This window comes from Festucalex cinctus, chromosome 15, assembly GCF_051991245.1.
Source record: "Festucalex cinctus isolate MCC-2025b chromosome 15, RoL_Fcin_1.0, whole genome shotgun sequence".
Classification (NCBI taxonomy): domain Eukaryota; kingdom Metazoa; phylum Chordata; class Actinopteri; order Syngnathiformes; family Syngnathidae; genus Festucalex; species Festucalex cinctus.
Genome location: NC_135425.1, coordinates 22648978 through 22675279, shown reverse-complemented (window position 1 = coordinate 22675279; position 26302 = coordinate 22648978). Strand labels below are relative to the sequence as shown.

Sequence of the window (26302 nt, the reverse complement as noted above, 5' to 3'; positions counted from 1 at the left end):
AAATACAATGTCCGTAACAGTGGCAGCGTAAGATGGCTACCTTCTGGCTTCAACCAATAGAGGGCAATCATGAGTCGGTCTGCGCAAACGTGACTGGTTTCAAAACCAGGAAGTATGGATAAAAACATTGCGTCCCGATTTTTGGGTTGCAGGTAAAATCCGCCGGCTAATGCATCACATTTCGTTCATATTTCACCAATGCATATGTTTTGTTTGCGACCGAATTGTTATATACTTGTTATCTATACTTCACAATCCACTTTATTACGAATGGCTTAAAATATTCGAGATGATGAGTTGCCCTTAAACCAAATTCAGGGCTAAACAAGCTACTGCAAGCAAAAGTATAGAAGTAGCTCAATGTAGCAGCGAGAAAATTGCTCATGTGGTGAGTTTTACGTTTATAATACAACAAAAGGGATAACTATTAGTTGTCGTTGACAGATGTGCTCAATAATTCTTGTGTCTTTAAGAGTATTATCCCGAATTAGCACTAGGTTTGAGCTGCATACATTTGGCACGACAGACATAACCATGATTTAGTGTTTGTTTAACAACGCTAATAGTTGTGCTAACACAAAAGTAACCGTGCTACGACTGTCTTCGGAGTCAATGTTAAGTGTGATATTTTTGGTAACGTTTTTGTGGGGAAAAAAGGGTTTCGTCTTGTAAATAAGTTCCGTAGCTTCAACAGTAGGTGGCGATAGAAGATAAATTAAAATTATAGGTGGTGGGCCGCCCCATAGACTTTCATAGATGGCTCATTTAGCGAGTTGACCTGTTGATGTAATCAGCGTCTGCGTCCGCCATATTTGGTGTGGCTACTTTGTCTATGAACTCTGACAAGTTAATGGACCGAACTAAAGCACAACATACAAAGTTTATGTAGTAAGGACACTGTACAGAAATTAAACAGATAAAATCTTCCCCAAAATAAAAATTAAGTGTAAAGCTGAGTAGTTCAACGGTCAAAAATAAAATAAGAATGTGAAACTGAACAGATATGTCACTTATAATACAAAGATACGTTTATTCCGTAGATATTTTTGTTGTAGATAAGTACCAAACCAACATATATTTTTAATGAAAATATGAGTGTTTACATCCACCAATGCATGCATGAAGACTATTATTGTGATGAAACATACTAAAAGTTGAATATGTATATATTATAACTAGTACTATCAAGCGATGATTTTTATTTTTTTTTACACTAATCAATTAATCCGTTTCCGCTTATCCTCAATCAAAAGTCATTGTTCAGTCCATGTCCAATGAGATGTGGCTGTGTAAAACGGTTGTTACATCTCTGAACAGCAAATGAGTGAAACATCTTGAGTGATTGTGCAATTTGCCACATCCAATATGTCTCTGACATTGGCACACTCAGTCTACCTCCTTGAGTTAAACAATGCAGAAAAGGCCTCAAAACACCCTCAAACATACAGTATATTGCAACCCTGTTGACAGTGTTAATTGCAGGTTTATGAGTCTGAACCCCCTCCTCCATAAATGCAAGCACTGCTGTATTCATAGAGATGTTGATGTCCAATGAGCATATTATTTTCTTTTTTCTTCTCCCCAGATTGACAGAAACTCACCAGCTGGTGGAAAGAAATGAACCATTTGACTCCAGATTCAAAGGGTTTGTATCATTGTTAGTACAGTTAACAGTACAATGGTCCTGACATACTGTAAACTGAGGTTGCGAATATCACAAGAAATACTTGCTGGTTTTCGTTTGATCGTTTTATATTTATGTAAACTAAATTTATCAGGCTTCCGGTTGATGTACTATATATGTAAATATGTCGCTATTCATTATAGAGCCTGAAGTCCATGTGTATGTAAATCATTTATACATAGGCTCAAAAATCATGCTCCTGAAGCTCAAACCCAAAGGAGTAATTCATATGCAAACATTGCTTTATAAAGGTTCAGATTCGACAAGTGCTCTTAATCTTCTCCTCGATGCTTTACAATGGCACCTGTTGAAAGGTTTATCCAGCACATCCGACAAATACAAAAGTGCTTGTGAAGGAATGTCATGGCATCTTTCCAGGGGGGCTCAAGCACTCGCCGAAAAACTTGCTGCCAAGTCAGACTGAAGCTGTTCTGGTGGCTGAAGTGACACCAAACGACCCATTTACACACTTGATCTTTGTGTCGCCTTTATTTTGGCAGCTCCCTGGCAACAGGCAGGCAGAGCCGCTCGTGTGTTGAATTTCATAGAGATGGAAGTGTGACTTTTATTGTTTGCGAGTCATTTTGGGTTGTACTTGATGACAAAAACTTATTATAACAATAGATGGTCTGTCAGAGCATTTTGTAATTCTAAAACAAAACCTCAGATGAACTTTTATTTTAAAAAAAGCATAAAACATTTAACTTGCAAATGCTCAATTAGGGATGGTCGAGTACCGATACCCGGCCTTATTTTACGGTATCATCAGTCACGACCTGTTGTGGTTGTTTTACGATCAGGAACTAGAAATTAGAAGAATTGAAATTGCCATTAATTGACACATCAATTAAGCCATTTTCCTTACGTTTAATAACACTTACAGGGGGTGCGCAAGGCAGGCACGTACAGTGAAAGAGTGGCACGAATTCAGAGGAGGGAGAGGTCTTCTAGGGTCTAAGTTCCCAGGCTGTGCATCAGGAAGGCTTTTATTTTTTACACCATGACTAGCGCATAGCCCTTTCCTGGGGAAATCCGAGACAAAAATCGAGAGAGGCTGCTGCCGGGAGGGCGCGGAGGACAGGAAAACGAGCCCTGGGAAGGAGGAAGGGAGGTAGGGGGAGCAGGTATGGTGGTGAAGTAAGTGATAGAAAAGGAGCTGCAACTGAGAGGCAAAAATCATTCCGCATGTTATTGTGCTTACAGATGTTCCTTTTGTTTTTGTATTTTCTTTTTTTTTTGGCTTTCAAAAAGCGTCCTTTCAAGATGCACATTCGTATAGAATGCAGAGCTGATGTCGGGTTCCTTTACTGGTCAAGTACCTCAGCTGTTATTCCGATGTTATGGTGGCTCTGGGTTGCCTGTTAAAGAAATAATGTTTGATGTCACGGCTGCTTTGCTATGCCTGTTTTGACCAAAAATCCGGTATATCACATTACAAGCTGAATCTTGTCCACTTTATAAAGTAAGCAGGTGTGATACTGTGTTTTTCATTTGGTTGTGCTGGGTAGCTTCCAAAATTGCTAGCATATGTTTGGTAAAATGGTAATTAATTCATTTGCACTTATATTAATGAACAGCTGTTCTTATGGCGCAGTAGATTCTGTAGTGACATCTAAAAAAAAAAAAAGACATGAAAGGCCAAAGAAATAGCAAGGTACACTTGTGGAGTTAATCCTTAAATTGTCTCTCGTGACGTCGCAAACGATGGTTTGACAAGTTTTGGTTTTTTTTGCCATTCTAGGTATGTTTTTCTTGAACATATTGGTTAAATTGGCGTGTATTTGGTGTTAAGACCCGTTTTAAAATGTATCTGCCGTCTCCAAAAGTCAGGAATATCAACTATAGCTCCAATTGTTTTCCCTCTCTGACAGGTTGAAGGAGGTCAAGGGTCAGAGTGAAACCCCATCTCACGTGTCTTATCCCCGCAGGTCTTGACCCGGCCGTGTTGAGAGAGCAGCTCTTCGAACCGTGGCACAAGAACGATCTGCAGACGGTGAGAGTTACTATTAACAAGGGTGAAAATATGAAAGCCTTTTTTTTTTTTGTTTGTTTTTTTTTTTTTGTCAACATGGCGCAATTGAAGAGGAAGGAGCAGTCAATAGAATGATGAAGAACTTGGACCTAAATGAAATTCACTAGTGTGTGTATGTGTCTGTGCGTGTTAATGAGGAAACCAGAGTGGCTGTCAGTAGGAAGGAAGGAATTTGCACTGAATGAACTTGAGATCTGTGTGAGGAGGATATTGAGTGAATGACATCTGTTGGGCAAATTAGGAGGCAGAGCCAGACATTCTCACACAGATATTATTTTCTCTTGAAGGAAGTTTCTAAAGCCAAAGTTTGTATTCTTAAGTAGGTGCCCCAAATGTATAACCCTTGGCCTTGAACCATGCCTTGCCATTTAAGTCGGTAATAAGTTCCATTTTTGGATCAAGCTAACTTGTTCTTCTTTTTGCCATCACTGGTACCCTTCAGTTGCGGCATCACGGAAAACAAAAGGAAAAACAAACAGCTGAAGTTACATTTATTGGGATGTATCAACCATGTATGCTTGTTTTTCAAGCAGCAGTTCATATTTGGAGGTTCAACTATATGCACAACCTTTCATGTTTGAATATTGCACATAGTGTTTAAATAAAAAAAAATGGCTTCTCCCTTGTATCTGACTTCTCATCTCCCCCTTCTTTCGGTGATTTCCTCCCACAGCTCCATTTGGCAGCCCAGAATGGATTTTCAGAGCTGGACAATCCCTTGGAGGCCTTCCTAACAATCCTCGAGTGCTCACCATCCAAACAGAAGGCTCGGGGCAACACCTTGGGGGCCCACCTCTTCAAGGAATTCCAGAGCTGGCTGAAGGAACATCCCCAGGTGGACGAGATTCTAATGTTCCTCTATATTAATTTTCCTTGCATGTTTTTGTGTGTGTTTTTTGCTATGTATAACACATTTTGAGCACATTTTCAAGGCACTGTTTTTTTTTTTAGATTATTTTTTTCACGACAAGGGAAGTCAATCCAAAAAATAGTCTTTATAATATGTTCTACACAGCCTCCCTACTATAAACACAGCATTCTGATTAATATTAAAATAAAGTCCTCTACCGCATTTTCATCTAGAATTGCTAACAGAAACGACCAAAAACATTTGTCCTTTTGTATGTTAGCAGGTCATTTCTTAGTTCATAGAGATCTTATATTAAAGAGGAAGTTAACTAAAAAATGTTTGTTACAGTAATATGTTCTATGCGCCCCTGCTAGTCAAAACACGGCATTGTAATTAATATGGCATTTCTGGAATAGGTATAAAACAGCAAAATCCACCCGTTTTCCTCCATCTCAGGGAACTGACATTTTGCCACTTGCTGTGGCCTTAAAATGACATCACAGTTTCTCAGGTCTCAGCCACCAACCAATCACTGCTCAGCTTGAAAATGTTAAATGAACAAATTAAAAAAAAAAAAAAAAAGCAGGTGAACCTTGATTGGTGGTTACCTGAGCTCCCAGCAACTTTGATGACATTTTCAGTCAACAACAAGTGGCAAAATGGTCGCCCCCCTGAGATGGATAAAAACAGGTGGATTTTGCTGCTTAAATTCCACAAATACAGTTTTAATCAGAATACCATGTTTTGACTGGTGGGGCTGCTTAGAACATCTTACTGTAAAGCAATGTTTTGGTTTTAAAGTAAGAGATTCCGAGCCCGTTTTTTACTGACAACTTGCCATACAACATAAATCTACTTATTAATTAACTTCATTAAATATGTTTCATTTGTATCATCATCATCATCATCATCACAGGTTACGTTGACTTCACTTCCAGAGAAACAAGCGGCAGCCCTCAAGCATCGGGCTCTTGTCCTCCTCAATGACACCCAGACCAGTTTTACTGAAAGTCTCATAGATATCTACCAGCTGGCCACTTTGGATCCAACTACCTTGCGACAGCACGTCGTCGAGCTGCTGAACCTCAAATGCTACAAAGAGGCGAGTTTTGCATGTCAACATTTTTTCTGAAGGTCTTAAGGAATACTAATTCAAAATAAATGTGTTCCACAATACATCAAATTACCTCTTTTGTTTCCTTACAGGCAGCAGTTCTCGGTATAAAGCTGAATTTGCAGAATGAACTAAATATGGAGGAAGTAAGTCACACATCTCGTGTTTACATTTGATTGATCAAGCCTTGAAAATGTTGTATGAGTTGTAATTTTGGCAGAATGCTGGATGGGTGGTTAACAAGACATGTTTCCATGTTTAAACTTGGTATGGGGGGAGATATTATATAAATTAGTGCAAATTAATTGGTGCTGGTCGTTCACAGACATATTTTCAAAAACAGGCAGACAAAAAATGTACTTGGTTGTTTTATTTCGTACTTGATCGGTGGGCAGACACTTCAAGATCCAACTATTTATGCCCAGTTTTCTATGTTTCATTTAAGTTTGAACTTGAAGTCTAACTTACTGTTGTCAAAATGTCCTCTGCAGGTATGCATGCCACTCATCTTCCAGGACAAGTTGTCTTTAGCAGAGAGCTTCGTTACAGGACACGTTCATCTGGAGCAGCAACTGGTTGCTCTGCTTGACTCCTGGTGCCACACCAACTTCTCAGTGAAAGACTTGATAAGCAAGTACGGTGCACATTTTAAAGTTAAATTTTTTTTTTAAAAATATGGACAAAAGTTCACCATTTGTGTGTTCCATCAGGCGGTTTCCTCACCTCTCCATGTCCAGAACCAGCCTTGCTCACATCCAGCCCAAAATACTGACAAAACATGTTTTTCGACTCGCGGAGAAATTTAACATTGACCAAGGTGTGTGAATGTGCTCGTGTCTCGCAGGGCTGGCAAAGACTTTTCTCTATGTATTCATCAGACAATATTGTTCTCATTGACGCAGCGCTGTGTCCCAATGCCCTGCACAAGAGGAGACAGGATACACTTCGGTTCCTCATGTTCAAGAGATTTGTAGATGTAAGTGAGAATTGAATCACCTGTAGCTCTATTTTGCATAAACATATTTTGAATTTGTTTATCCTTGTAGGATTTTTTGTTTTTTTTGTTTCATGGCCTAAAATGGACACATTTTTAGGCTTTTATTTATAGGGATAAAACACGTTTTATCATGTCAATCAAAAACTGCTTCACCTGCTGTTCTCTTTTTAGAGCAGCATGACAGAGTACAACTGGAGTGACCACGTGCAGGTAGGTGCCATCTTTAAACGTGCAAAAGTATTCCTTCCACAACAGAACTGTTTTGTGTGTATATGTCATCAACACCCAGACCGTCGTGGCAGATGACCTTGAGCTCCAGATCCAGTTGGTGGAGATGCTGCTGAAGTACGGCGGACTTGAAAAAGCCGCTCAGTGGTCGCTGAGATATAGCCTTCCCAGGCACAGACTTCCCTTTGCAGTTTGGGAGACCCAGCAGAGTTTATCACCAGAGCTACACAAGTGAGTCAGCCAAAATCGATTATAAATGCTGTTGAACCTCCAAAGTCAACTTAAATTCGCGATCCAACCTTATTTTTGGACATAAATATGCCTCAAATGTCCTAACCATTTAGGGCATTACGATATATTATATGTAACTTTGTCTGTGATCTGCAAGTGGATGGCTTAATTATTATTTTTTTTCTTAGCCCATCTTTAACCCCCAAAGTCAATTAAGGCTCCAGCTTATGACCCTCAGTAAGAACCAACATCAGCAGTGTAAAAAAAATAAAAATTGAATGGATGGATGGAAGTTGTTATGTTATGATTTTCATCCAGATTGACCATCTTTTGTGAATCAAGTACTTCAAATTGGACCTGCTATGTTGATCTGTTACAGATGTTTCATGAGGAACACTGAAAGATGATGTAGACTTATATATAATGTGATAAAAAAAAAGGTAGTCTTCTATGTGTGTTATACTTTACATACTATTAGTGGTTGATTTCATTTCATTCTTGTGTTGTGACAAGCTACTATTAAAACCTATGCTTATAGGTTATATTGTATGAGAATGGAAATATTGTCTGTACAATTAGTTAGGATTTTAGGATGTTTGGAACAGATAATTCCAAATATGACCCATTTCAATGGGAAATTTAGTTGTGGGAGGTTTCTCTGTATGCGTTATGCAAATTGTGGTAAGCTCATATGGAATCAATTTTGCAAAAAAACAAAAAAAGGAATAGTTTCACTCTGTTTGGTTAACCACATTCCCATTTTCTCACAATCCGAATGATTCAACTTTCTTTTCAATGAATTACACCCATCTTAGTGTATTCACAATGGATTTTTTTTTTTTTTTTTTTTTTTTTAAGCTGTGAGTGTTTTATAGCATATGTGAACATTGTGGAACAAACTGAAATATTTCCATGTGTTATTCCTCATAACACACTCATAAAAGTGATGTGTCACATCTACTCAGGTATGCATGCGGTTCCGCACACAGTGAGGAGTGGATGCCATCGGAAGCTCATTGTCAGAAGTTCTACCAGGTACCCCTCGCCAAAGAGAAGGTTCAGCACGTGGACACCCTGGAAGCCCTTCAAAGTTGTAGTGACACGCTCCTCAAGGTGAAGACAGAAAAACAGAATGAAGATAAAGAGTGATTGTGATTAAATGATGTAATGTTTCTTTATTTTTTTTTATTTTTTTTTTTTATTTTTTTTTTTTATTTTTTATTTTTTATTTTTTTTATTTTTTTTTTTAGAACGGCGGTGTAGTCGGAGTTGATATGGAGTGGCAGCCCACATTTGGCTGCAGCTCAGCTCAGCAAGTTGCCCTGATACAGCTCGCCACTTTTGACACCATTTTCCTATTAGACCTCTGTGCAAATGGATTTTGTCAGCACCCGGAGACCATTGCATTCATGAGACGTTTTTTCGCTGAACAAAACGTCCTTAAAGTGGGTAAGAAACAAAACTTCGACAATAGAAATGGTTTCATTCGAGAGATTTGAGCAGATATTCCTCAAAGCATGTCTCTTCTTCAGGTTATGGTATGGCCGGAGATCTCAAGTGTCTCAAGTCCACTTGGCCTCAATTTCTGGAGAAGCCGTTGAAACTAGAGGGGATGCTTGATCTTCTTAACATACACCGAAAGGTAATAAAGTAGTTGTGGTGTATATAGAATTTCTTACAGTATAATCAAGTTCAAGTGGAGCAAGCAAGTTCAAAGCGTGCAGACCTCAAAGAAGGCTTATACATTTGATGGCTGCAAAATAAATAAGTGAAAATAAAATTCACCATCAGCATATGGAATAGTCTTTATCTATATGAGTATAGAACAGAATATAAAAAAATTGCTACGTCAGAGCAGTAAAGTTAAGACAACTGAATGCCGATTCGAACGCTTCAATTTGTGTGAAGTTGATTTAAAAAATAAAAAACATGAAGAGTTGACACTTAAATGTCTCAAAAAAAAAAACGTACAGTAAATATGATTTGCTGAAGAGAATAACAAGAATATGACCAATCTAATACTCATTGCGTTGTTAATGCCTTGTTTAGATCAAGTGTGGCAAAGTGAGCCGCGAAGACCCTGCTGAGAAAGGACTGAGTCTGCTCGTGCAACAGGTCCTGGGAAAGGCCCTCGACAAGACCGAGCAAATGTCCAACTGGAAGAAGCGGCCGCTGCGTGTCAGCCAAATCATATATGCAGGTGAGTCACTCAAATAACACCCAATTCTCACACGGTGACTAATTATCAGCATATTCCATCAATAACTGCTTGCTATTTAATTCAACCCTTCTCTCACTCCATTTCAGTGACGGATGCTTACTGTTTGTTGGATGTGTATTCTGTGCTCTCGGCTAACCCCTCCAACTTTGGGCTTCCAAGCGATTTGCGCTCTATCCCTTCACAACCAAAGGAGAATGGAGAGGCAAAGCAGAAGGATAAAAAAAACAAGAAGATGAATCACAGCAGCAACAAAGAGGTTGTGGCTCGACTCTGATATGCAGTATCTGTTTCTTACCATTTCTTTCTTTTTTTTTTTTTCCTTCACAAGCTCAATTTCTAAAACACATTCCCACCAATAGAGCAACTCCCATCTTGATATTTTCATACACTCACTATTGAGTGCTTGAGAATATCCAGAAGATTTGTGTTGGGATACGCTGTAGCTGCATAAAGGATGGGGTTTCTCAACTGGTCGCTTCTGGGCCTCCCGCACACACAGACATAGAGCAGCTTTTAAATTTTTAATCGTAATTAATTGCATGACCAATAGTTAACTCACAATTAATCTGTAAAAAAAAAAAAGTGTGATATTGATTTGTGTTGAGGTAATTTTTCTGCTACTAGATGGCATCATTGCATTTGTAAGACATTGGTGACAGCTCTGCATTTTTCTTTTCATATTAAGAGCTATCTAATCTTAAACATGAAGCAATTTGTGAAATTCTGCACGTTTTAACATTGTAAAATACAACTTGACCCCAGTCTCCACAAATATATGCATTATTATTAAATTTATTACTGCTAGATTTTGACTTGCCTGTGTCTGCTGCATTGCGACTGGAATTCCAGGCTTTCTAAGTAAGGGGCGGTCATTAATAGCGTGTGACTTTAAATTAACTCAAAATTAACACACTAATTTTGACACCCCTAATTATTAGGTTTTGTTTATAACTTTACTAATATCAATCCTGATTTCTATAGTAAAAATGTACCCATTAGTTTGCACACAAACTAATAAACAGCTAAAGTGGACAGTCGCATAGATGAAAGCAACCTCCATGGGTGACTGGAAATAAATAATGTGCTCGTACTTGTACTACTACTACTTCTTTGAGCTTGTGAGTGACACAAAATGGAAAGATCCCAAGTAAAGAATCTGGGTTGGGGCATCAAACCTGCGGGTGGGAACAATGCATGTTTGACCAAGACACTCTAGCAGCACCGGGGGTGGTGGTTGTATAGCTCACCCTGTGCTTTGACCTCCCAGCGCTCTTCTGCAAGTGAAAAGAAAATCCCCCTGTGGGGATCACTTAAGTATCGCATTATTGTCTCTGTCCATTTAGGAATGTCAGGGGGCTCAATGGGTCAGTCCCCCTTGCTCTGACACTGAGAAAGGCCTCCTGTGTGGCAAGGAGCCCCCCGAAGTCTCCCCTCCTGCTCCGATGGCCCCCCAGCAGTTGCGGGTGGTGTGTGACAACATGCTGCAAGGCCTCGGGAGGTACTTGCGCTGTTTGGGAGTCGATGTGGTCATTTTGGAGAATAATGATGACCACCGAGTAGCTGCAAAGGTATGCTAGTCGGAAATGTTGCAATTACAATGTATCTGAAAGAATAAGGCACAATAATTAAATTATGTTCTGCTGGATCAATGTTCTTCAAACCTATTACCTCAGAGATCTCACCAAAACTGCAGTATCAGTTGCATGACTCAGCAAATTGCGATATTGTCATAACTGTGCACTTCCACAGAGCGACACAGCATCCCGCCGTCAGATAAGTATATGTGTCAGCAACAATGTGAGTCTGTATAACATATAGAATAGTAATACAAAAGGGTGGCATAGGTGAGTTTCACATGTTATTCTTGGCATTGCGCAATACCTTACACACAGGTAAACACGCTTTCGTTACGGCTCTGTTCCTACATCATGAGGCAAAAATAATTTGTGGATCAACCTTACCTTTTTACACATGTATTTATCCATTTTTACTTCCTATAGTTGTAAAGCAGGTGTACAGTGGATATAAAAAGTCTACACACCCTTGGTCTAATTTTTGTCCATTACAAAAACCTGTCATTCAAACAACCCACCAACTTATTTGGAGAAAATACATTTTTGGAAGCGAAAGTAAAAAATGTAAAACAACTGAGATAATTTGGTTGCGTAAGTGTGCCCACCCTCTTAAACTGGAGATGTAGTTGTGTTCAAAATTAACCAATCACATTCAAACTCAGAATAAATGGTAGTCAGTACTCAGTACACACCCGCCCTCATTTAAAGTGCTCCTGAATAACCCCAAATAATGTTCAGATGTTAAATGACTAGATAACTGACTAACACTGACTGATTGGAACTGTTCATAATTCCCTCCACCTGACCTGTTTTTTATTTTCTGTTTTCTTGCCATCCACACACGGAATGCACTGATGCCTTCGCCGTAGGCACGCAGCTCAAAAGGGCCGTGTCGTATCTATCTGTGTTCATATCTATCAGCCAAATCTCCAGAATAATCGGCTCTAAAAATATTCAATGGCCCCATTCTTAATGTATAATATATGCAAGATGCACAATAACAACCACAACCAAATACGTTGTATTATGTTAACATGGCTGGAAAAAAAAACAAAAACGTTTGTTTCTGATCATTGACTTATGTGTTCTTTTGTCCAGCTAGCACAAGCCGAATACCGAGTTATACTCACATGCGGACAACCATACCAGACTGTAAGAAACAAATTAAAAACTCAAGTTGCAAATGCTCAGTTTCCTTGAATTCATTGTTGCCAAACTATATTTGTACAGTTGAGGTCTCAGGTGGGCGAAGGCCGCTGTCTGTCGCTGGACTGCTCGGAAAAGGCCAGAGATCAAGCTGTCCGAGTGCTCAGGCACTTCAACGTCCGGCCAACTCCTTGTGATATATTCAGCCGCTGCCAGGTAGGAAAAATGTTCAACATGTCCATTTAAGTGATTTTTACATGAGATTTGCATAGTTATCAAATATAATATTTTGGCAAGAAACTTATATGCAATGCGTCTGTGTTGCCTTTACTGTTTTATTAGACAATAAATGTGGAAATATTTAGTGTGAGAAATATCAAAATTGTATTTCAACTGTCTGAATATAAATTATGAATTACAGTAGAATAAAACAATTTGAGAATCTTAATGTAATAATTGTACAGTATTGCTCTAACACATATTTGCAAAATGTCAATAGCCTCATTGTTTGAACATTTTCACTGATAACGGAATAATTAATTGCATGCCACTGCTGCATCACATTCAAATAGAATGTATGTGTACTTGAGGTCCCAAAATGGGCCTACTATTGAAATACAGGCCTGCTCTAATTATTTTTAACTCATTTTCCCATTCATAACAGCAGTTTTTGATTGATCAACTTATTGATCAAGTTAAACAATTGAATAATTACCAGGGGGATACTTTGTGGTCTTTGGCCGCCATGCATTTCAAGTTGATGTATTGCGTTTGACCTGTCGATATCTTTGTGGGTGGCTGTTTTGAAACTGTGTGCGCTGTGTTTGCCATATGCTGCTGATGACTGGGGAGGGTGTATCTTTCCAAAGCTTTTCCTAAACTTGGGTGTTCTAGTCTGCTCTTTGTGACCCCCCCCCCTCAAAAAATGTGTCAAGATACACGATGTGGTGTTTTTTTGTCATTTCCCCAAAATGTTGACAAATCTGGACCACCACCTCCTGTCCGGAGGTTAGGATGATGCCTCATAACACTGAAAGCAAAAAAAAAAAAAAAAAGAGCCTAACAACCAGCAGCCAAATGGTCTCCTGCTAAAGTATTTATTGGTCAAGGGAAGCCACTTTGATATATTATGGAAAGCCAAATGGAACTTGTATAATAATTTAGTGTTTTATACCATCTGTAACACCACCCCAATTTATATATTACACACTGTCACACTTTGTTTCTCACCAGGCTACCGTGATAAAAGATGTATGTACGGAAATACATAAGTCTGTCGGAAATTCCGTGTATTTATTGTAAATGTAAAAACCTACCAACAGCAATGTGCTTATAAACTCAACTGGGAATGCTAAATATGATGCTAAAATAATCAAAGTTTAATAGAAAGTCCAGGCCCTTGGGGCTTTGCTGCAGCCCACCCGTTAGCTCCCTTGTTATCTGATTGAAAAGCACTGGATGGTTTTGTTCCTGAGCTTTTTGTCTCTCTGGGCTTCTCCCGTCATGAGCACACATCGCTACTTGAATGTCACAGGGGAAGGAGACGCAAGAAAAGGAGATTTAAGCGTTTGTGACCAGGAAAGGGTTCATGTTTGTCTGTGTGCATCAATGGGCCACACAGATTTTGAAGGCATAAGAATTTGTGTTCACTGTAGAGATCCCAAAAAGGACCCTGTGTGTATACAAAGCAGTAATTGAAAAGACGATAGAATGTATAAAACTGCTCTTATGTGCCTTCTATTTGAGATTAGGTGGTCAGTGTGAAGGGCTTGCCCATCAAGTGATTATGGAAATATCTCTTTTAGAGTAATTTGAAAGACTGTACTGTATACAGTAGCAACAATAATCATTTCTGTGTGCACTGGAACTTGCATGACGAAACGTGTGGTTGCACCACATTGTCACACTCATTTTTGTGAGCAACAAATAAAGGTGTGTAAACAATGCAGCAAAGCAAGCAACAAATCTCAGCAGATCTGACAAACAAACCGAGCAGACGAATGGACGCTGCAATTAATTCTGTTCGCGCAGAATTACTCACCGTTTCCTCGTTAATTTTGAACAGTGAGAGGCGCTGCGTGCATTTTTATCTGGTAAAAATGTTTGCGCTAACGACCCCTCTCCCAAAACAAACGCGCAAAGGTGCCGTATCGTCCAATCAGCTCGAAGTATTGTACAGCAAGTCCCGCCTTTCCCGAACGGGTCTTTCTAGTGAAGTACCAGATTGACAATGTCACTGATACTGATACAAAATACTGAAACCTTAAAATAAGGTATTGGTGCAGATATGATACCTGGTATCTATACTATAATATAGAATATTTTGTTACACCCACCCCCCATCAAGAAGAAATTTTGCAAACCACCAACCCTCCACGCCACAACTATATAGTAACAATTGTTTATGAATTTGTTATAAGTACACCTCTGCAGGGGAGCTAATACTGACAATGAGATCACCATTGCCACCTACTGTAGTGAATGTGCAATTACATATTATCTGGTATGGCATAAAAAAAATAAAAAAATAAGGCATCACCTCTATTTGAGAAGGGCTGACCTAACTGGAAGTTTGAATCCTAAAATATCCAACATTCCTAATGAAATTGACATATACTGTATATATTATGTAAGTATGTATTTTATATTATTATACATAATTTATACTGCTTGATGATCAAGAAAACTAGAAAATAATAAAATCGAGCCTTTACCCATTTCGGATCCTTACTTGAAGTTAGCGAAATACCAAATGAAATTCTTATAATGGATGTATTGTCCCGAAGACTGCTGAGTTATCATTGTCACTAATACACTGTTTATGATTTTCACAAAGATCAGATCGTGTCGTAGTCCTTTGTCCTTAAATGGCATACTTTTTAAATGTTTGCAAAGGGTTTGGCCCCTGGGTGGAGTTGGCAGTGCTTTACACTTCATTACACTTCCCTTATTTAGCTACAGTATATCCTATCCTTACCACTAATGTGCCACATGTGCGCTAATATACTTTCCTGCCACACACGCGCGCACATAAACTTCCGCTCACTAGCCATCAAGATGTCCCATGCTCGCCTTTTATAGACATGTCGAGATTGCACAGATTGCCTGCGAGATGGACGGTGACCCAGCAAACGCATATCACATTTAGTGTGAGATCAGATGCATACACACACAAAATCCCAAACTCACAAACGCTTCCTGGCACTATCACGCACACACACTTCCGTACCTTTTTCCACACGCACGCACACATGCTTCCACACAGACAGGAATCGAGAGTCAGTCATAGACGGTATTACTGCTTGCTTCTGCTGCTGCTGCAGCAGCAGCGACGTTGGTTCCCACGCACCAGACTGCTGGGGAAGTGAAAACAAGAGCAACAGGAACCGCCACACCACGAGAGGGAGGGGCCAGACCTACGGTGGGGCTAGCGGGAGGAAAAGGCGAGGGAGGGGTGAGAAATGAGAACAGAGGTGATGACAGGGAGGGAAAAAAAACAAAAGGGAACCAGTGAAAGTAAATGAGAATTAAGAGATAAAGCCAGTGATTAGTTATGACAAAGATTGTGTGGCAAGCAGCTACGTCCGGGGTGTCCAAAGTTTTTCATTTGAGGGCCACATACAGAAAATCAGAAGGACGCAAGGGACACATAATGTTATGAAGAGAAATTGTGTTTAGTCCGAAAAACTGTACAAATAATTTATTTGTGCTTTTGTATATTTCGAAAAATGCTACAGTATATAAACCAATTTTATTTGTAATATGGCAGTAGGGTCATTATAGTTTTGGGAATTTTTCATTTTAGTTAGTTTTTATTAGTTTTCAGGGGGGTGTTTAGTTCTTTAAAAATGCTTAGTTTAGTTTAGTTTGTTAGTTTCAATATTATTTTTTTTAATTTTTTTTTTTATGTGTATTACTTGTGCACAATATTTAAAAAACACCATGGGAGCAACGCCATCTGAAGGTGCTTTTCTATTGGCTGCTGCTAGATGACGTCACTTCTGTGTGACATACTTTCAAACGAAGGACATGTTTGCTATAATTATAGTTTTAGTCAGTTTTGTAAACATAAAATGTAGTTTCAGTTAGTTTTCGTTTTTAAAAAAAAGAATTTTTATTTTTATTTTATATCGGTAACAATATTGTTTTTTGAATTTTAGTTTTTAGTTTTTTTCATTAGTTTTCGTTAACTAAAATAACCTTTAATGGCACCTGTTTTTCGATACACTCCCTTCTTACTTTGACCAAACATTGTTTTGTTTATTTTATTCAAACTGAGTCTAATGCCATTTTTAGCATATGTCGCGGGCCACTGAAAAATGGATGGCGGGCCGTAGTTTGGACACCACTGTTATCCGTGGTAGATGCCACTCAAGGAAGAGGAGGCCGAATGAGAATAAGGCAACTTGCCTGTGCTTTGATCTGTAAAGAGCCGTGGGCTGTACAACCAAAAGGAATGTGAAAGGTTTCAACACGTTTTAAGATAGTGTTGCCCGAGTATATGAGAGCACATGTGAATTGTCCAACCTTTTCGTTCATATTTGTCATTATTATTTTTTTTCCCAGACCACCACAAATATGCTCATGCAACTGCAATTTCAAACAATGTCTCTCAGCGCAGCATTGCAAAGAATTGAGGGATTTGGCCATCTGCAAACCACAGCATTGTTTGAAAGGTCCTTATAAATCTCTCCGTGTGAAGCGCAAGCCTGAGAAGGAACAGTGAATACAGATGAACCTTGACCTCATGACACCACTTAATCAGAAAACTGATATTAGGCCTGAATAATACTTCTAGTGAAACCTGAATTCGCAAACACCTTAAAGATCATAAACTTTGTGGTTCCTGGAAAAATATGCCTTTCAGTGCTGTACAAATTTTGGACGATGAACACCAACCTCATTTCAGCCAGAAGGAAATGATTAAGCATGCAAGTTTTGCATTTTTTTTGTGTGCAACATTATTGAAAGAAGGGTAATTCTTTCAAGTGAAGAAGAACATAAGAAAAGAACAATAATATATTGTAGTAACTTGATTCTTCCGAGTAGATGTTAGTTCTGCTGAGCCAAATTTAGGCCTGTTACTGGTTGTACCAGGTAAATTTTGGTCCTTTGTATCCTTGATCAGACTCTCACCTGTAACCTGTCCTGACCACTTTTTCTATTTAAAAAAAAAAAAAAGAAAAAAAAGAGAGACTCTATTTGGATCATTTTCTTCTTTTGTCATCATGCATTAAATTTTTGACAAACAGGACCACTGAGAGATGATGCACAATCTTCTCACACTAGCCACTTACTAGCTTTCATCTGGTTGACTGTCCGATGGAAACATTTGACATTAGGGGTGTCGGGCGATTAAAATTTTAAATCATAATTAATCGCATGGCTTCAATAGTTAACTCACGATTAATCACAAATTTTATATCTGTTCTAAATGTACAATAAAAAAAGGTTTTTATACTCTTGTTAGCATAACAGTGGGGAAAAATCATTGCAGAATTTAATAACTCGCTTAATTCCTCATTAAATTTAAGAGTTTAAGCATTTTATTTGAAGAAAAGTATGCATATATCATAAGTACATATTTGTGCTCATGGCATCATGAAAAATATATCTATTAAAGCTTCATTAATGCTCAAAGTTGCTTTTCTGATTTGACAAACCAGTGCAAAGATCCAAGACTTTTTTTTTTTCATTTTTTTACCTCTGCAATTAATATTCTCTGCATATCCAAGGTTACATTGATGCATTTTACCAGTTTCCCACTGCTCCTGCTCTCAGGAGATGACAGAGAGCAAGAAAAAGGAGTTAGAGACGGTTAAGAAGGGGAGGGGGGGAGGGCATTCCATAGGCAGGCCAAAACATTCCGAGGGAAACCATCCCAAATATTTCCCACTGTGTGTGGTGAGCGCTTCACGTCTCCTGTTACACACACACACACACACTCTCGTAAGGCTTGAGAAATTGCTGAAGTGTGCACACAGAAAAAGGGTGGTCATTTTCTACAGCTGACATATACTGTACATTATTACAGTTTGACGCTGTCATTAAGATGGAGAGCGGAAATATTTGTCTTTTATGTGTGTGTATGTGTGGATGGAAACCTGCTGCGTCCGTGTGTCTGACTGGAGCCAAACCAGGACGAAATCCCACTGTGCAAACATGAGTGGACCACTAATATGTAGCTTTCACTTTGCTGTCATGTAATGTGGAAATGATTTAACAAGTGACACACTCAATAATAATTAGTCTGAAAAACTAGTGCAACACTTGTATTCTGATGGCTGCTTTCCTCCTTCAAGAATCTATTTTCTTGGCATATTAATATTGAGTTAACATTTTGAGCTCCATCACTTTGCGAATTGCATACAAATTCAGGTTGCATCCGCATCATAGGAAGTAACAGAACTCAATCGTAAACTGACAACCGTACGTCATAATAAATATTACGCTTTCTTTGTAAAAGATTAGTGATCACGATATGTGTGTCTTAAATGTTTCTTTCTTACTGTTAGTGTTGAAGTCTGATCACATGCCAACTCTTCTGGGGTGTATGCATTCCAGTATTTCATGAAGGATTGATTTATCTTATGATCTGCAGTATTGTCTTCTGCTTCACTGATGCGTAGTGATGTAAAGCTAATTAGACAATAGTGGTCGTTCACTTATTGCGGATTCACTGTATCGCGGATTTGTATCCTCCCATTTTTAATTATCAACTTTTTTTTTTTTTTTTTTTAAACAAAGCTACTTCGCAGAAATTCACCTATCGCGGGTTGTCCTAGAACGTAACGCGTGAAAAGTGAAGGAACACTATATCCTTTACATACTGACATTCAAGCTACTCTTCCTTTAGAGCAGGGGTGGCGAGATCCGGTCCTCAAGGGCCGCAGTCCTGTTTTGGATATTTCCCTTCTTCACCACAGCCGATTCATGATCAGCTCATCAACAAGCTCTGCAGAAGCCTGATAACGAACGAGCCTGTTAATTGGAAGTAGTTAATCGAAGTTAAGTAGTTAAGTTAATCGAGTAGGGAAATCTATAAAAACCTGCAGGACTCCGGCCCTCGTGGACCGCAGTTTGCCACACCTGCGTTTAGAGTGTCTGATATGACCTTCATTTGTCACTGTCTAACGCCATCTCCCCATCTCCTCCTGGCCTCCTTGCCCACCGCCTCACTTCTCCACTCCCACCCTCAGAGTCTCACTCTCCGTTTCAGTTTAGCAGAGGCGAGGAATCCGGTGCAGCCGGCAGCTGGAATGTCCTGTTTGTCTTGCTCTGTTTGTGTATATGTGTGTGCGCGCGCGTGAAGCTGGTGAGGCTGGTGGTGCGTTTTGATGTGCTCCATTGTCTGAGAGCCAAGCTGCTTCCTGTTACCGAGCCTGAGAGAATCAGAGTGGGTTTAAGGAGGCAGGGAGGGAGAGAGTGGGTGAGAAGGAAGCAAGTGTCCCTGACAAGGTGAGCTGGCAGTTGGGATGCAAGACGGAATATGAAGGGGGAAGTACCACTGGGAGGTAAGGGGAGCTGAGTAAGAGGAGAAAGATGAAGCGGGATGATGATAGAGGGGACAGAAAAGGGAGGAGGGAGTTGGAAACGGAGGAAGAGAGGTGAGAATGGAGGAGAGAGCCTCTACAGGGCTTTTCCTGTAAGCACCAATACAAGGAAGTAATGCGTAATTTCCCTTGTTTTCCACACACACTTACTAATACACACAAAAGTCCCTTTTGCACAGCCACTGTTGTGCCTCAGTTCTGTGTTTGAAAAAATAAAACTGCACTGAGAACCATACAAATAAGGCAATAGAATGTATGCCAGCATAAATGGGATGGCAAAGCATTATGCATATTTTTAAGCATCTGTTCTGTTGTCATGACTAGAGTCATGCAGGGGTAATATTTGGGTATTGACCGTGGGGGTCAAATGTCTGTTTTGAACTGTTTTCAATTGGTTCTAAGCTATGTGATGTCATGAGCTATGTGATGCCAAGAATCTTTCATATCATTACTGGGTCGACAGCCAACCAGATAATTCCATGTCAGTGCTGTTACCCACGTCTAGCCACAACCAATGAGATCGATTCACTGTCTATTTAAGCCAAATTGAGAAGTGTGTGTTTTTGTCGGATTATTAACCCCGTCTCTCTGTGTCCTTTCACCAACGTACCAAGTTATCTTAGTGTCTCACGAGTCTTGTTGTGCCTTGTTTAGTCGAGTTGCGTCGCGATCCTTTTTGTTCTTCGTTTAGTCAAGTTGTGTAAATAAACCGTTAAAATCGTATTTGTGTCTGCGTTTTTGGGATCCAACCACAGACCATAACATCTGTCCAGTGTTCCATAATGGTTTGTCGATAGTCCCTGCATGTGCAATTAGTTGCTTGGTCATTTACATCCTGGTTCAGGCTCAGTTGTGATCTGTTTACTTTGTCGGGTGTGAAAATAAAGTTTAGCTTTTGATTGTTGTTTGGAAATAAACTCCCAATACGCCCTGCTTCACTCAAACCGTTCTGAAAGTCAGAGCGTTATATGCCGATATGTTACTAGTGCATCAGGCAGTACAGGTGGAAACAGTCCAAGGTCGAGCTTCTGTTTGGTTTATAACATAGTGTTTTGTCCACAGATTTTTTGTTTTTTTTTTCTTTGATGAAAATTTAATGGAATGAAAACAGTCAGTGTCACTATAAGAAGAAGAAGAAGAAGAAATAAATATTAGTGAATTATTACAGAACTTTGCATTCAAAGCTATGTTTACTTTTTACAGCTACTTTGAGCACACTGCACCATGCCATGTCTTGTTTATTTTTCAAATCAACAAAACTGTCTTTGCTGGTGTGGTCTGACGTAATGCTTCTCACGTTGCTCACGGCGCTTTTAGCATCCCGCTGACACAACCACAGAAACACAAGCATTTACCTGGCAAACCACCAGAACGGTAGCACATGGCTTTGGTGATTAGACAATAAATACTTACTGGGATAACACAAAACTTTTTAGGAGGAAGGAAATTTTGTTTAAATTCAAGGATTGATGATTTTATTTCACTTTTTGCTTTTTTCACGTTGTGATATGTGTCTTTCAGTTCAATTCTACCAACTCAAGCGATGACTCAGATGGTGCTTCTATGAAAAAAAAGCTTGCTGTGTGTGGCAGTCAACATGTTTAAGATATTTCAGCCGAGGTGGAGGTCTGCACATGTATCATTCTTGATGAGTTTTTGTGTATGTGTGGTCTTGCGACAACACACATATCTTAAGTGGTGAGGAACGATGGGGCTAAATGATAAGGGAAGGGACACAGGGGGAGATGATGATAAATTAAAAACGAGCGTTGAGGAAAAGGAATGCAAAAGGGGAGAAAACGCAAATGCCATTTGCGAGCGTGTTGTGTACACTATACATTTCCCTGGGAAAAAAAATGGTGGTGGCGCATTAATCATCGACATGTGCTTGTGTGCATGTGTGTGTTGGTGCGTGCGAGTTCCTGGCTGGCGGAGAGGTTTCGACAAGGCAGAGCGGTGCATTCCTGACGGGTGGTGATGTCATGAGAACTAGCTGTGCGCTTGCAGACAGACAGCCCTGTTTATGTTCCCCTCCTGAGGAGAAACCGCACGGTGCAAGTGAGTGTGTGGGCGCGCGCACGACTGTGTGTGTGTGTGTGCGTGCGTGTCTGCCCGACCACGCTGTTAGCTCGCGGGGGAGGCGGGGGAAGCCGAGAGGCACTCGAGAGGGTCTACTTTCCCCCGCAGCTCGGGGAGAGGGAACCTCTTACTGATGCTTTCCCTTCGAACGTCCTCAGAAAGGAAGTTTCTCATGTTTTGCAGAGCACAGTAGCTGCATGGCCTGACTGCTGCTGTGAGTGATTGCCCTCCTAGTCTCCTAAGGGAGGGACACTTTTATGCTACATAATAACAAAGCTGAGGTTAAGTAATGCCAACAGTACCACACAGAAAACAAAAAAATGTTTTCCTTTGATTTTTTTTAATTTTTTTTTTAAATTACATGCACAGACGATAATGTTCGTGAATTGCTCCGCAGCCTGCAAAAATATAGTAACTGCTCTGCAGCATTATTCTGCTCAATACAGCACTGGTATCAGATCTTGAGCTCAGAATAACCAGTGGATGATTCTCTCATCCCATCAGATATAGTTAACTAATAATCAATCGATTGTCAATTTCTCAATAGTTGTAATTTAGTCCAGTAACCATCCTTACTTAGTCATGACAAGTCACTGAAATACGAGGATGTGTTCAGGCTCCAAAAATGCTATTGTCCGGAAAACAGCCCCTAAGCAACTGAACAAATAGTTTTCTTTTAGAGACTTTATGGATTTTATTAGTCTTGATTGGAAAATTAAAGATGAAGTCACCCCGCCCAAAATCTTGACGATAATATGTTCTATGCAGTCCCACTAGTCTGAATATGGTATTCTGGTTAATATTGCATTAGTGGAATATGAGTTAAGCAGCAAAACTGAGCAGTTTTTATCTATGTCAGAATGCGGCCATTTTGTCACTTGCTGTCAAGTGAAAATGACATCACAGTTGCTCAGGGCTCAGGTAACTACCAATGACAGTTCAGCTTCAGAAAACTGGTGAGCTGTGATTGGTCCTTGCCTGAGCCCCGAGCAACTGTGATGTCATCTTCAGTCAACAGCAAGTGGCAAAATGGCTGTCACCTGAGATGGATAAAAATGGCTGAATTTTGCTGCATAACTCATACTACACAAATGTACCATTAAAGGGACATACAGTGATTCCCTAGCACCATCTAGTGGTGAAATAATTCATCCCTTTTAAAAAATGACCGTCAATAGTATGCAAAAAAAATGTATTGCATAAACGTTTTTTTTTTAATAGAATCATAGGTCTAGTAATCACTAATTATATTACAAGGCTGTAGTCTCACCTTACTAAAGCTGCCATGTTTCGCCGCCATCTTTCTGCTGCGGATGCCCAAAGGGCAACTTCGTGAATGTAGTTAGCCCGAGTGGTGCTTGCATCGAGTGTTTCCCTTTCTGTTTTGCTCTCACAAGCTTTTACTAGCTTTTTTTTTTTTTTAAACGAGCTCCTACCGCTAACCACTCTTGTTAGCCACTCCAGCCTATGGCTCCGACTAACTTCCGCTAGCCGCTCTTGTTAGCTGCTCCGGCTGAATCCCGGCTCGCTTGATCTTTCATCGTCGCTCGCCGAGATGCTCGTTTGCTCACACAAAATAAGAGAAACGTAATCTCTCTGAGCCTCCGTAGTGTGCATGCTCTCCTGTGTGCTTCTAATGGCCACTAGATGGCGCTAAAGGACTACACACTAGATCTTTAATCAGAATGTCATGTTTAGACTAATGACGCCACATATATTATTGTCAAGAAATGTTTAAGGTTGACTTTAAACGAGCATCATAATGGTATATGTTGATATTCATCCATTCATCCATTATCTGAACCGCTTATCCTCACGAGGGTCATGGGCATGCTGGAGCTTGTCTCAACTGTCGTTCGAGCAGTAGGCGAGGTACACTCTGAACTGGTTGCCAGCCTATCGCAGGGCACACATAGACAAACAACCATTTCCACTCACAATCACACCTAGGGACAATTTAGAGTGTTCAAATCTACCATGCATGTTTATGAGTGAGTACCCGGTGAATAACCCACATTGACATGGAGAATATGCAATCTCCACAAAAGGAAGGCCAGAGCCCGGACTCCAACCCGAGACCTCTGACCTGTGACGCTGACATGCTAACCAGTTGTCCACCGTGACACCCAATATTATGTCTTTTGAAAATTCAACTTCAAATTTCCTGCGATCTCAACAAATTATCTCAATGACATGCAATTGAAAAAAAATGGTTGAGAGGATGAGTTCCAGCCGCCGTGTATTTCCCTCCCCAGATTCCGCTGCCATGTCTGTGGTCATGTTATAATGGTTTCCCTTGCGATAGTGAAATGTGATCTTGGGCCTTTGCAGCTTAGTGAAGCATGGAGCATTCTCCCACACTCAAGAGGCAGCGCGGCATAGCAAAGCTCTTTCGCAGCTTTCATTCTGCCTGTGCTGCACGCAGCTTGCATGATGAGGAACTCTTCCCGCCCTTCTCAGCAGGGAACTTGGTTGTTTAGGTTTATTATTATCTTGACTGTGTGGCGCACTGGCTTGCTTTTATACCTTGGCGTGTCTCCTCCACATGCAATCATGCGGTTCATGTCTTGTTTGCTCATGCTTTGACTTTGACAAAATGTTGTAAGGAACCCATGTTTTGGTTGTTTTGTTGTGTTGTTGATGTGACTTGTAGGAGAGAATACCCTGATTATAGGTTTGTCGTTAAAGAGATTGCGGGATACATCAATTTTGGTGGATGCAAACAACTTTACACGATTGCATGAAGTCAGTTTTCTATAGTGATACTGCTTATTTTCCTGTACTTCACATATTCTTTAATTTTTGCTAGTTTTTGTACACTTTTGTCCTGCTTCAGCTTCATTATTTGTCTTTTGCCAGCATGATTATCTACATTGTAGCTATTCTATTCAATTAGCGTTAAGGATTAGGCCTTGTTCAAATCTAATTTTTTCGTCGTCTTTTTAAACACTTTTTCCCATTTTTGTGGATCACGTGACACTATTTGCATATTTGTACAAATTTTGGACTTGATTGATTCAACAATTCATTATAGTAAACAGCAATTCATGTACTGTCTTGAATAAAGAATGGATTCTGCATGTCAAGCCAGCATTATGCCATAAGGCTATAAGTGAACAAGCCTTTTTTTTTTCCTGTTCCTTCCATGATTTATCCTCAGATTTTTCCTAATTTTGGTAAATGGCTAATTTAAAAGTTAATTTTGGGAAATAAGTTATTTGACGCTTGCCTATGTGCCATTGTGAATTATTATTATATTCTTTTTGTTTTTTTGAAAGTTTGTATCTGACTTTGGAGTAGAACATTCAGTTTTGGTGCTCACCTTGTCAACAGATCAGTTTTGTTTGACTAGAAAAGTGATGGCTCAAGTGACCATTAGGATTAACATTCTAGATGTATTGTGAGAATAGTGAAGACAGATGAGGAAGGGTGTTAAAATATAACCTTGGAATCAGGGTGACAAGGTTTACACGGATTTTTTGCATGGCCTTCGCGGGCACCGCTTAGTTTCCTTTTCGCTTCCTCCTCTGTTACACATTGTCGGATTAAAGTGAATGCGCTTGGCGGGTGGGAATAGCCACAGGCGGATACCCCTCACCCCCAGGGATCTGAGAGGTAGAAATCTAGGGAGGTCAGGCTTGCTTGGCCTGGGAAAAGCCTGGACGAGCACAAGAGGGCGGGGGCTTTGTGAGATAGATGGAGAGGATAAGTATGCTGAATAAAAAAAGAGCTGGTTTAGAGATGGAAATGAGTTAAATGAAAGATAAATCATGGAAAAAGATATATTGAAATGTTGTCACGTCCTTCCATGGGATAAAGCAAAAATGAAAAAAAAAATGCATGCATAGGGAAAAGAGTAATATGGATTATATCTAAGCGGAGACCTTTGCAAGAGTTGATTTCTTGGACTTCTATGTTGGAATAGGGAGGATATACTGTACTGTAAATGGAATGGAAAATTAGATCAACAGCAGTTAAAAAAAAAAAAAAAAAAGAAAACGTGATGGTGGTACGCATTTGCATCTTTTCCCATTTCCTCCTCCTCCCTTTTCAGACTAAGGAAGCTCGGTGTCTATGTTTCTCATAGGAACTCAATTCCGGTATTTTATCTTGCGTCATCAAAGTGTGTTTGGATGTGAGTATTTTTGCGTACACTCTCTGGAGACCAGTAGCATTGCCTATGGACCAAACACAAATAAACACCAATACGGCTTGATTTCCACAAAAAGATATCGCTGTTAAGGACACAAGCTTCGCATTGCCACTGCCAACTATTCTCGTCGTGTCTACGCTGAACTTAGGTCAACTTTCAGACTTGCCTCAAGTTCTCTCGTGTGGTTTTTGGGGCAGTGTGGTTGCGGGTGTTACTGGGTGTTTCTGTTGCATCAGTGTGTTCTTCGTGTGTGTGTGTGTGTGGGGGGGGGGGGGGGTCTTTGCGGTCAAGAGTGCCGAGAGTCGCTACTGTCTTGTTCACTGTAAGAAATGTGTGTGAGAGCCAGATCCTGCGGCACGTCCCACCGCTCTTAAATGAGAATTAATACAGGACCTCAAGCCACTCAGTGTCATCTTCTGTTCCCAGTGGCAACCAGAGGT

At 39.9% G+C, this 26302-nt stretch overlaps 1 protein-coding gene across 3 annotated transcripts in view; it reads left to right on the top strand.

Annotated features, from left to right (window-relative positions):
• The first annotated feature begins 197 nt into the window (after nucleotides 1-197).
• The window catches only part of exd3 (exonuclease 3'-5' domain containing 3), a 41644-nt gene continuing 15539 nt past the window's right edge, over nucleotides 198-26302 (top strand). Inside the window, exons 1-19 of one of the 3 annotated variants that reach the window (XM_077498045.1) lie at nucleotides 198-388; nucleotides 1586-1645; nucleotides 3613-3677; nucleotides 4390-4551; nucleotides 5483-5672; nucleotides 5777-5826; nucleotides 6172-6314; nucleotides 6391-6497; nucleotides 6583-6656; nucleotides 6849-6887; nucleotides 6967-7136; nucleotides 8102-8249; nucleotides 8387-8585; nucleotides 8669-8778; nucleotides 9186-9336; nucleotides 9444-9613; nucleotides 10701-10925; nucleotides 12030-12083; nucleotides 12162-12293. In XM_077498045.1, the coding sequence (XP_077354171.1) occupies nucleotides 1618-1645; nucleotides 3613-3677; nucleotides 4390-4551; nucleotides 5483-5672; nucleotides 5777-5826; nucleotides 6172-6314; nucleotides 6391-6497; nucleotides 6583-6656; nucleotides 6849-6887; nucleotides 6967-7136; nucleotides 8102-8249; nucleotides 8387-8585; nucleotides 8669-8778; nucleotides 9186-9336; nucleotides 9444-9613; nucleotides 10701-10925; nucleotides 12030-12083; nucleotides 12162-12293 (2217 nt within the window). In that variant the 5' untranslated portion in view covers nucleotides 198-388; nucleotides 1586-1617. Of the gene's footprint in view, nucleotides 389-1585; nucleotides 1646-3612; nucleotides 3678-4389; nucleotides 4552-5482; nucleotides 5673-5772; nucleotides 5827-6171; nucleotides 6315-6390; nucleotides 6498-6582; nucleotides 6657-6848; nucleotides 6888-6966; nucleotides 7137-8101; nucleotides 8250-8386; nucleotides 8586-8668; nucleotides 8779-9185; nucleotides 9337-9443; nucleotides 9614-10700; nucleotides 10926-12029; nucleotides 12084-12161; nucleotides 12294-26302 lie in introns of all 3 variants that reach the window. The other 2 variants (XM_077498044.1, XM_077498043.1) reach the window with 2 other exon arrangements.